A 12,365-nucleotide genomic window follows, 5' to 3' on the forward strand; every position below is an offset into this window, starting at 1 on the left:
AATTTGTTTTTGCTTTCTATCATACACAAATTTAATGTTTGCACAGAACTTATATTTTAGTCCAACTAATCAAATCAGAAGTTTTGAATCAAATGAACTGAAATTTAGCCAGCATTTGCTGCAACTCTGCATTTAATCCTGGCACACATTTATTCAAATTAATTACATGTTAATATAATGACTCAAATCTTCTTGGTGACAGACATAGTCTTTAGGCAGAATGGGTGAAGGTGGTGGTTAATGCCTTCTTAGAGGAAGGCAAGATTCTAGCCTGCTTAAGAGAAGCTGTACTAAAACCGCTGTTGAAAAAATCCATCACTGGATCCCACTCAACCGAACAACTTTCAGCCAGTTTCCAATTTCCCCTTTTTGGACAAAGTTAAGGAATGTGTGGTGGTCTTGCAATGCCAGATGTTCTTGGAGGAAACTAATTATCTGGATCTGGCACAGTCTGGTTTTAGGCAGGGACATGGAACGGAAACAGCCTTGGTCGCCTTAATGGGTGATTTCTGTAGGGAATTTGACAGGGGAGTGTGTCCCTGTTGGTTCTCCTGGACCTCTCAGTGGGCTTCGATACTGTTGACAGTATCCTTCTGGGATGCCTTGTGGGAATGGGGCTTGGAAGTACTGTTTTCAGTGACTCCAATCCTTCCTGGAGGGTCGTTCTCAGAAGGTGTTGTTGGGGAACACCTGCTTGGCCCCATAGCCATTGTTCTGTGGGTCCTGCAGGGCTCAATATTGTCCCCCATGTTGTTTAACATCTACATGGAGCCACTCTATCACTCCTTAACATCTACTAAGGAGCCTGTTCAGGTCCTGAACCAGTGCTTGGCAGATGTGACAATCTGGATAAGGGCGAAAAAATCGAAATTGAAGACAGATGTACTCCTGGTCAGTCACAAGGCCGAACAGGGTATAGGGTTACATCCTGTGTTGGATGGTGTTACACTCCCCCTTGAATACACAGGTTCACAGCTTGGGACACATTGCGGACCCTGGAACCCCAGGTTTTAATGGTCAGGGGAGCTTTTGCACAATTAGAACTTTTGTGCCAGTTGTGCCTTTACCTTGGGAAATGGGATTGGACATACTGGTCCATGCTCTGGTTACATTGAGTATACGTGGGGTTGCCTTTGAAGACTTTTCAGAAGCTTCAAATGGTGCAACAGGCGGCAGCTCACCTGTTACATCAGCTCCACTGGCTGCCAGTCTGCTTCTGAGCACAATTTTAAAGTACTGGCTATAGTCTATAAAGTCCTAAACAGTTCCAGCCCAGCTTGCTTGTCCGAATGTATCTCCCTCTATGACCCACCTCGGAGGTTAAGATCATTGGGGTAGGCCCTTCTCTTGGTGGGGACAAGAGAAAGGTCCTTCTCAGTGGTGGCCCCTTCCTAGTGAAATTAGATGTGCCCCATCCCTCTTGACCTTCAAGAAAAACTGAAAACATGGCTCTGGGATCAAGCTTTTGGCCAGTAATGGCAGTAGTGCAATATGGGACTGTAAATTAGTATAATGATGACTTGGACTAGCCCTGGAATACGATTTGGATTACATGATTTTAATTGATGTTTTAATCCTGTTTTTCATGGGTTTAGTTTTAATGTTTTGGTTTATTTACCGATGTACATATATATGGCATTGAATTGTTGCCTTTGTAAGGCCGTCCTGAGTCCCCTTCGGGGATGAGAAGAGTGGGATATAAATGTGGTAAATAAAATAAATAAATAAAATAGGAGGCTGTGGATGAAGATATGTTAAATAAACTGAAAGTAATTCTCTGATTTTATTTTAAAGATGGACATTTCAACTGAAAGTTGATACAGCTTCTCATCAGTGGACCAAAGGAAAATCATGGGTGAAGATCCTTCACATGTAAGTAAGATGTGAAATCAGAGGGAAATCCTTATTCAGCTGTTCACATTTTATTTTCCCCCACCCCCATCAGTGATCACTTTTGGGCATATTGAATATTCATGCCAAGTTTGGTCGAGATCTATCATTGTTTGAGTCCACAGTGCTATCTGGATGTAGGTGAACTACAACTCCAAAACTCAAGATTCAGTGCTCACCAAACCCTTCCAGTATTTTCTGTTGATCATGGGAGTTCTGTGTGTCAAGTTTGGTTCTATTCCATCCTTGGTGGAGTTCATAATGCTCTTTGATTATAGGTTAACTATAAATCCCAGCAACTACAACTCCCAAATGAATAAAATCAACACCCCCACCCCACCAGTAATCAAATTTGGGTGTATTGGGTATTTGTGCCAAATTTAGTCCAGTGAATGAAAATACATTCTGCATATCAGATATTTACATTACAATTCATAACAGTAGCAAAATTACAGTTATGAAGTAGCAACAAAAATTATGTTATGGTTGGGGGTGACCACAACATGGGGAACTGTATTAAGGGGTCGTGGCATTAGGACGGTTGAGAACCACTAAGCTAGATGAAGTCTCCTAAATTTGAGAAAATGGATCTCGATTTTGACAAAGAAAAGGCAAACCAGCAACTGAAAGAAAACATTTATTGAATCAAAAGTCAATACTCTCCTTTTAATATCTACAAGACAACATTGAACTTACATCATTTAAGAATGAACATAATGTACAAAAAATGTATGTTTGTTATAAAAATATGTCTCTCTTTTCTGGCGACTGAGCTGAGGGTTATTTTGTTTTGTTTGCGGTGGGAGTTCTCCAATACAATTCTTAAATTTGTTTTTTTTGTGTGTGTGTCAAAAATAGTACCAAATCCTAGAGGATTCTGAAGAGCCTTTGAAGAAAAACATTTGAAATATTGACCATGATCGTTTTTGCAAGGATGTCCATATATCTGGAGCAAACAATGGGCGATAGTTTCAGTCAGTGAAAATATCTGACTGGCCTACCTGAGCCAGTATTTACCCAACAACCTTCTCACTCTCTGTTTCCAGACCCTCAGTGAGCATCAGGGAAGTCTTTTGAACTCAGGCCACAGATATGGGACAACAGTTGGCATATATATGCTCAGCTATTGCTTATTCTCTTATCAGAGATCTTGGATAAGGATTTCACTCTGTTATTGTTTGAAGAATGCTGGCCAAGGCTTTGGGTTGTTTGTTTTTAAAAGGTATCCATGTGATTGATTCTTCATGTTGATATTGCCCCCTTACATATGAATGGGAGTGGAGAAATACCAACAGGGATTAACTACAAAGCAATGCTGCTGTGTAATTATTTTGTAGGCCGAAATGTGGTTTCTGCATGATCCCCATTGAAATTATTTGAATATCTGCAGCCCAAATCTCTCTTTCTCTCTCTGTGTATGTGCTTGCCACTTAGGTAAACCACTATGTCGAATTAGGCTCAGTTGTTCCATTTGCCAGTTAAGATGTTAAGAATTGTGCATGAGGAGGATTCTAAGTATGTTTTAATAAAAATCTTTTGCTAGTGTTCAATCAACTGACTTCAGTTTCTTATGACCAAAGGGACATGAGGATGGACAAGACAAAAAGTAAAAGGGAAAAAAAAGGAGGGAAAAGGATCACTTACAGAAATATTTCCAAAACAGTGCAATATTAAAACACAATTTTCACACCTTGTGAAAGAGGAACATGCTTTGGAACCTGAGCAAACGGCTTATTTACCACTATAGCAAAAAGCCACCCTGTATGTTCTTTTTGCTGGCATCAGTTCCTGCCAGGTTGCTATGTTGCTCCTAGCAACTTACATGACCCCTAAATATTTAGTACGAGGAAACTGCCAACTACTTGAGAGGTCAACTAAATTCCAGCTATAATACTGCAGGCAGTTCAACATGCTGCTACTGGAAATACCAGAATGGCCTAAAATTAAGTTTTCTTTTTTAAAGAAGGAGGGGAGGGAGGAAACACGAGCTTGGAAGTAATTTTTTTCAAATTAATTTGTTACCCCTATTTTACAAAATAAATAAATAAATAACAATTGTATCAATTGTTATCACAATGGCACCAATGAGTTCTGCTGTGTTTAATGGTCTGTGTTAGTTTAATTTGCTATTGCTGCAAGGTAATTTAGGGGTTTAATTTTTTTAAAAAAATATTAAAAGGACCTTATTCTATCAAATAATACACAATTGTAATGCCAAAGTTCTTCACTCATACAATTTAATGCCTACAAATTAATTTTCATTGTAATGGCAACTTTAACGCCTTAGCACCAATGCTAAAATTTCCAAGCTCCAGGGAGACGGGGATGTCGAAGAAATAATAGGGGAAAGCAGTCAACGTAACAATGCCTCTTGAACCAGACAAAAGCGCCACCACAACATTTAGCTTGTACGTTACTACACGGGCTTACAATCTTGAGGTCAGCTTTTTCAAAATAAATATACTGAACATTTACAACAAAATGCCTTATGAATGCAAGCTTCCTCTTTATTATCTCAAGACCAGTTGGATTAAAACCCTAAGACAATGTATTTTCCAAAGCAGCTAAAAGTTACAAGTCCTCCCCCACCCACCTGTAAGAGATTGGCATGGTTGGGTGCTACTGCAAAACTTTGTAAGAAGCAATAGTATCATCAGTCTGCAAGAACAAGCATTAAAAAAAAAAACTAAAATATTTTTTGGCACCCAACAGGCCACCATACCAAGCAAATTCACATAGCATGCGCTCATATACTTTGCTGATTTCTGACTGTGTGAAATGATCATTGTGCTTGCAGGTCCCAGACCTTTAAAAATATCTATATTAACAACAACAGGTTCAACATATTATTAGGAACTTGCTTCCAATTACAGAAAAAGAAATGAAGACTATAAAAAAATTCCAAACAGATGAGAACACCCCAAAAAAGGGCCTTGCAGAGGAAATACAAAACTCAAATAAACCCAACACTGAACTACATGTTGAGAATTTAGTTTGCTTAACGTGTTTTTTTTTAAAAAAATGCTGACAGTGAATGGGGAAAAGCCCCATCCAAAAAAACCCAACTTAACCAATACTATAATCCACAGATGTTTTGGTAGCAGTAAGATGTAGGATTGCCACTGGAAAGGCACAACAAGACCAGTCTGATAAAATATCATCCTCAAAAGCAGAATGGGAATGTTTCGATGGTGTAATCACAAGGGGTGGATGATGAGCCATCAACTTCTCTCGTCATGAGCACAGGAAGCAGTCACCAAGGCATAAAGAGAGGGACACAGGAAAGAAGGGACAGAAATTCACAAGGGCCTGGAAAGAACAAAGCACTGCATCAGTAAAACGTGCAAGACAGCATTCACAGGATATGTGTAGAAATATAAAAAAGGTAAAGGTTTTCCCTGACATTAAGTCCAGTCATATCCGATTCTGGGAGTTGGTGCTCATCTCCATTTCTAAGCCAAAGAGCCAGCATTGTCTGTAGACACCTCCAAGGTCATATGGTCGGCATGACTGCACGGAGCACCGTTACCTTCCTGCCAGAGCAGTACCTATTGATCTACTCACATTTGCATATTTTTGAACTGATAGGTTGGTATAAGCTGGGGCTAACAGTGGGAGCTCACCCCACTCCCCAGATTAGAACCACTGACCTTTTGGTCAGCAAGTTCAGCAGCTCAGTGGCTTAACCGACTGCGCTACTGGGGGTTCAGATGTACCAATTATGAGGGAAAGAAATCTAGCTGTCACTGGTTAGGCTTGAGTTCTCCTTAACAGTGAACTTGTAAGAAAACATGGCATGTTTTGAGTACAGCATGGAAACATTTCTCTTTTGGATCACAATATCCATGCTGGCTGGGGGATTCCAGAGGTGGTAGTCCAGAAATAACTGTTTACATAGTATTTTCCCCATCAGCTCAAGCCAATTCATTGGGAGTATGTCCTTCTGGAATTTGTTGGATTGCAAATCCCATCAGATCCAGCAAGTGAGAGATGTGGGAATTGCAGTTTTACAGCCTCTGGAGAGATACACATTCCTCCCTCCTGTAGTGATGTTTAGTGGGGAAAAGAACTGTATAGCATAACACCATTTTAAACAGTCCTGTATTAAAATCACATTCTTTTATCTGAAACAACAAATACATTCATATACAATTACACAATTCTTTGAAGTTTTACTGTAATGTTTTTTTTTCCTACCCCCATATCTGCATTCAAGTCTTAATGATTTTGGCACTGAGAAAAAAATTAAGTGCAAATATTTCCTGCTAAGATGAGAACACTGAGTGCCTAAAGCTAACTTTTGACGGATAAGTGTGTGAAATCAGTTTAACTAAATCTTTCTAAATAACTGGAAAGACTTTCTGTTTTTTGTTCCCTTTCTTTGCTTAATACAGCACATACATTTTCACACACATCTTTCTTCTTTTTCACTTTTATACTGGCAGGTTGCTTTGGGATAACAAATCTAAACAAGTCTGCTATTTAGAGATCTATTTCAATTGAACATTGCAGTTGACAGTCCTGTTGCCTTTGTATCCCAGCCAGGCAGAAATAGTAGGCAAGATTATCTACAAACTTTATAATACTCACTGGAAATGCATGCCACAGTTATCCTGCTTTTGTATCTACGAGCTGCATTTGAACATTTGCAGACATGCCTCCTCCGTAGCCTCCTTTGGACTGCATTTGGTTCTGAATTGAACTCACCTAGAAAAAAAAGTAATGTAGAAAAGACATGTATATGGTAAGGTATGAACTGGTTTATTAAGTCAATGCAAGATCATTGGTAAATTATTATTTTCTTAGAGATGGCCAAACCACTGTTCAAAAAGGGCACATCAGATATGCTTTCATTCTCTCATTCAAGTTATCTGTCAGTTCAGTCTTTTCACTGCACAGACTTGGTGTCATTTTCAAAATACTGTTAAAATCTGTTATGGTTTCTCTCCTCCAAGGGTTGATTCATGTATGTGCATCTACATAGAGCTTGGGAGGTGTGATTTGGTTAACACCTTCAAGGACACAATGTTGGCCCTTTTGCAAAAAAAAAAACCAAGAACAAATGGCAATGTTGTCAGTTTTTTAATGTAGCCACTTGTTACTTCAAAATGGTTGCTTGGGGAAGTCATTTGGGACTTCCCCAGGCACTTTTTATAGAATCAAAGAATTGGAAGAGGCCATAAGGGCAATCTAGTCCATTCAGGAATATACAACTACAGGAAGTATATGCAGAAGTACACATCTACAAGCAATAGACAAAACACATCATTTGATATCCAAGTTGGGTCACTGTCATGGAAGCCCTCCCTACACATAAGGCAAACAGAGTTCCCTCTTTCAGGAAATTTGCCTGCATAGATCTCTAGATGTGTAAGCATTTCTCTGAAATGCCAATTTCTATCATGAGGCTCAGAGACAGATATTTGAGGAACTGCATCTCTGTTTATAAACCTACGCAGCCACTGTGATCTTTGGAGGGGGGGCCTCCTCTCAGTCCCACCCTCGTTCCAAGTGCAGCTAGTGGGGATGAGAGGGCCTTCTCCGTGATCGCTCTGTCTCTCTGGAATCCCCTCCCTAAGGAAGTTAGAACTGCCCCTTCACTTCTCTCCTTTGAAAAGCTATTAAAAACATACCTGTGTACATTAGCTTATGGACAGGAAGCTGAGTAATATTTCATGGCCCCTATCTGACTGATCACCTTGCTAGTATCCATCTATTTGTAGTTTCACTTGTCATTTTATATTCTTAGATTTCATGCTCCTATTTTAAACAGAATTTTAACTGCTCGATGCATTCAATGCGGCCATAGTCTATTTGCTTGTCGAGGATTGTGTTTATCTGTTTTTAATTGTATTTAAATGTTAATTTAAAGATGTTATTTTATACAGTATGGGACATTGAATGTCTGCTTTGTTTTGGAAGCCATCCTGAGATTCCTCAGGGAGAGAGTGTGGGTTAGAAATAAAGTTGTTGTTGTTGTTGTTGTTGTTGATGTGTTTCATTTTAAGGATACAACCGTCCAGTGTGACCTTGTTATCACATGAACAGCCATTACACTGGAAAATGGGTATTGTGTTTCCTTTACCATTTTTTGTGTACAAAATAGATTTTTTGATGCTGATCACATAAATAACTTCAAAATTATCACATCATATAAGATGCTATACGTTTTTTGAGGGAAAAAAGCAATTTTGTTTTAGTTATTGTTCAATAGTAACTTGCATGATTTTTAGATAGCTCATATCTTTAACAGCCATAAACAACATTATGTTAACATGTAACAGAGACTCAGACTGCTAAAATACCACAAGAATAAATTTCTGATTATGTAGAGACCTGTCCAACAGGTTGAAAGTCTGCTTCAAATTAGGGGCATTTCATTTCTAAAGTGTTACTAAAGTGTTGTTAATGAATTTTTGTTACTATAATGAGAGTAATGGCACTTTGTTACTTTTTTCTTATAGTAATTGTGCATGTAGGGAAACTTCAGGGGTTAAACTTGCCACAAGGTTAGAGCCCATTTACCACTGTTAGCACATTAAGTTTCAGAATGTTTCACTTATCTACAGAAGTTTGGAGAATTTTCAAAGTATTTCTAAACAACAAAAAAACCTACAAGAGCTATCTCCTTGAATTTTCTAGAAAATGACACAAAATAACAGGGGATCATTTCCCTCCCCCCCCCCCCCATTTTCATAAATATACATACATCTGATTTTAGATAAATGTTTAAAGTTTTGTTTAAAACTTTTTTAAAATCCACAACAGCTATCTCATATTAACCAATACAATTTCAATTTAAGGATTTCTTCCCAGCCCAGCACAGAGATTTCCTTAATAGAAGTATCAGTCAGTCCTCCTCTTTGCAGATTCAGCAATTTATTGGAACTATGCTGGCTGCTGCTATGGGGGGACAAATCTCTCGCCTATCCTGACTGGGGCTTTCTGATGCTGAGCAGAATTCTGGGAAATGTAGTTTAGGGCAGGGTCTTTTGAATTCTCTGGACTTCTCAAACTACACTTCCCAGAATTCTATGCTTTCTCAGTCTCTTTTCCAGCGAACCCTCTGGAATTTAATTTAAAGATGAATGGCAACCTTTCTGGCCTTGCTTTGCTTCCTTGTGCTGAAAACGAAACTGACTTTGGGAGGCTTCCAAGGTTTACAAAATATAAACAAAAAAATTGAGTACATTTCGATTCTTAGGTTTTTGGCACGGGCCACGTCTGTGCATTGGATATTGCATTGTAAGTACAGATTTATCAAATTTGATGCAATTTATTATGACTAGTGAAGAAATTGACACCCCTAACATATAGCAATGCTTAGGATGCATTGTCTTTTTCTGGAAAACCATACGTGATACAGACATAATACATAGATAGTTGTTTTCAGTGTGCTACTTGGTTCACCCAAAATTGTGGAGGAAACAAAACATTCCCCAAATTTTGCTGACCAGTGTTACAGATACATTGCAAGAATGGACACTTATTTGATTACTTATGGTTACAGAGCCAAGTATCTCCACTGAAATACAGTTTTGGCTTATGTCAGGGGGTATGAATGGTTTTGTCCACAGCAGCCATTTAATCAGTTGATGCTGCAACTAATATGTGTGCATGTGTGATCTCAAACTATAAAAATTAAATCAAAATACTGGTAGTGTTTTTAAAAAAAGAAATGCCGTGCACATGTAACATTGTACATATCTGAGAAATAACTATACAATAAGGTTGACCTATGCATAAGCATGTGAATGAACTAGCTTTGTAAACTGACAGTGGAGCCTCTGACTTCTGAAAGATAAATACAGTAATGCATAATCTGGTGCAAAAGATTTGTTTGTTCTTTAACTGTGCCAACTTCAATTTCTTTCAACAGGGGATTGATTTAAGTGGAATGTTGATAAATGAAATAAATACTTCTTGGATCAAGTAAATAAAGGAGACAAAAGGTCTTGCAACTTCTATCTATAAGTCTAGGACATTTCTCACTGGGATTTGCAAATCATGAATCAAAACAGTCACTGCTGTTAAGGACAACAAACTGTAATATTAAACAAGTCTCTGTGTGGAATAAAGCGTCAAGAAAGGCAGAACATGAAGGTGCTGTAACATGCACACAGATGAATTTCTTTTGTACATACAGACTATGTATTCCTGGGAAAAAAGAGATCCCAATCCATCACAGCAATGGATAGGGCTTCCTCTATCCCTTCAAAGTCATTTCAACATGGTGCTGTTGTGAAAGGAAAAAAAGGACGGAGAACTTGAGCCACCATATTTTTGTGTGGCGAAGAAATGTGTAGCATTATCCTATTTAAGCATCACTTAGGAAGCATCAGCTCTGCTCCAAGACTTAACTACTCTACATAGGCTTGGATATAATTGTGTCCAAATTAAAATGTGTAATTTCAGGATTCTTGTTTCCAGCAACCTATGTTATCTCCACTCCAGCAAAGGATCACCATCTTGTTGTGGCGCTGGAGCTTGAGCACCTCAATGATGTCATGAGCGAAACCATGAAGGGCCACCCAAGACGGGACGGTCGTGGCAGAGAGGTCAGACCAAGCGTGATCCCTGGGGAAGGCAATGGCAAACCACCCCAGTATCCTTGCCAAGAAAACTAAATGGACCAGTACAACCAGAGATATGTTGGTATGCCATTGGAAGATGGGACTCCCAGGTCGGAAGATGGCCAAAATGCTACTGGGGAGGAGCAGAGGATAAGTTCAACTAGCCCCAGATGTGATGATGCAGCTAGCTCAAAGCCGAAAGGAAGGCTAGCGGCCGACGGTACTGGAGGTGAACGACGAATCCAATGCTCTAAAGATCAACACACTGTAGGAACCTGGAATGTAAGATCTATGAGCCAGGGCAAATTGGATGTTGTTATTGGTGAGATGTCAAGACTAAAGATAGACATTCTGGGGGTCAGCGAACTGAAATGGACTGGAATGGGCCACTTCACATCAGATGACCACCAGATCTACTACTGCGGATAAGAGGAACATCGAAGAAATGGAGTAGCCTTCATAATTAATAAGAAATTCGCTAAAGCAGTGCTTGGATATAAAACCCAAAAAATGACAGAATGATCTCAATTCGAGTGTAAGGAAAGCCTTTCAACATCACAGTGATCCAAATATACGCCCCAACCATAGCTGCTGAAGAAGCAGAAGTAGATCAGTTCTATGAGGATCTGCAGCACCTACTGGATAATACACCAAAAAGAGACATTATTTTCATTACAGGAGACTGGAATGCCAAGGTGGGAAGTCAAATAACAACTGGGATCACAGGCAAGCATGGTCTAGGAGAACAAAATGAAGCGGGACGCAGGCTGATAGAATTTTGCCAGGAAAACTCGATGTGTATAACAAACACTCTCTTCCAACAACCTAAAAGACGGCTTTATACATGGACCTCACCAGACGGTCAACACCGAAATCAGATTGACTACATCCTTTGCAGCCAAAGGTGGTGGACATCCATCCAGTCGGTGAAAACAAGACCTGGGGCTGACTGTAGCTCAGATCACGAACTTCTTATTGCTCAATTTAGAATAAAACTAAAAAGATCAGGGAAAATACACAGACCAGTTCGATATGATCTCACTAACATTCCTAGCGAATATACAGTGGAAGTGAAGAACAGATTTGAAGGACTAGATTTAGTAAACAGAGTCCCAGAAGAACTATGGACAGAAGTCCACAACATTGTTCAGGAGGTGGCAACAAAGTACGTCCCAAAGAAAAAGAAAACCAAGAAGGCAAAATGGTTGTCTGCTGAGACACTGGAAGTAGCCCAAGAAAGGAGGAAAGCAAAAGGAAACAGTGATAAGGAGAGATATGCCCAGTTAAATGCGCAATTCCAGAGGTTAGCCAGAAGAGATAAGGAACTATTTTTAAATAAGCAATGCATAGAAGTGGAAGAAGACAACAGAATAGGAAGGACACGAGACCTCTTCCAGAAAATTAGAAACATTGGAGGTAAATTTCAGGCAAAAATTGGTATGATAAGAAACAAAGATGGCAGGACCTAATAGAAGCTGAAGAGATCAAGAGAAGGTGGCGAGACTATACAGAAGATCTGTATAGGAAGGATAATAATATCGAGGATAGTTTTGACGGTATGGTGAATGAATTAGAACCAGACATCCTGAGGAGTGAGGCTGAATGGGCCTTAAGAAGCATTGCTAACAACAAGGCAGCAGGAGATGACGGGATTCCAGCTGAACTGTTTAAAATCTTAAAAGATGATGCTGTCAAGGTGATGCATGCCATATGCCAGCAAATATGGAAAACACAAGAATGGCCATCAGACTGGAAAAAATCAACTTATATCCCCATACCAAAAAAGGGAAATGTGAAAGACTGCTCAAACTTCCGTACAGTGGCCCTTATTTCTCATGCCAGTATGGTAATGCTCAAGATCCTGCAAGGAAGACTCCAGCAATACATGGAGCGAGAGCTGCC

The 12,365-nt window shown here is 39.4% G+C and overlaps 1 protein-coding gene across 1 annotated transcript in view; it reads right to left on the reverse strand.

Moving 5' to 3' along the window:
- Positions 1–4,909: 4,909 nt before the first annotated feature.
- Positions 4,910–12,365, reverse strand: part of CDC42SE2 (CDC42 small effector 2) — a 94,754-nt gene continuing 87,298 nt past the window's right edge. The window contains exons 4-5 of the mRNA XM_060762014.2: positions 6,481–6,597; positions 4,910–5,199 (exon numbers count right to left, since the gene is read on the reverse strand). Of these exons, the coding sequence (XP_060617997.1) occupies positions 6,499–6,597 (99 nt within the window). The 3' untranslated portion in view covers positions 4,910–5,199; positions 6,481–6,498. The remainder of the gene's footprint in view (positions 5,200–6,480; positions 6,598–12,365) is intronic.

The sequence above is a fragment of the Anolis sagrei genome, chromosome 2 (genome assembly GCF_037176765.1).
Source record: "Anolis sagrei isolate rAnoSag1 chromosome 2, rAnoSag1.mat, whole genome shotgun sequence".
NCBI classification, from domain to species: Eukaryota; Metazoa; Chordata; class Lepidosauria; order Squamata; family Dactyloidae; genus Anolis; species Anolis sagrei.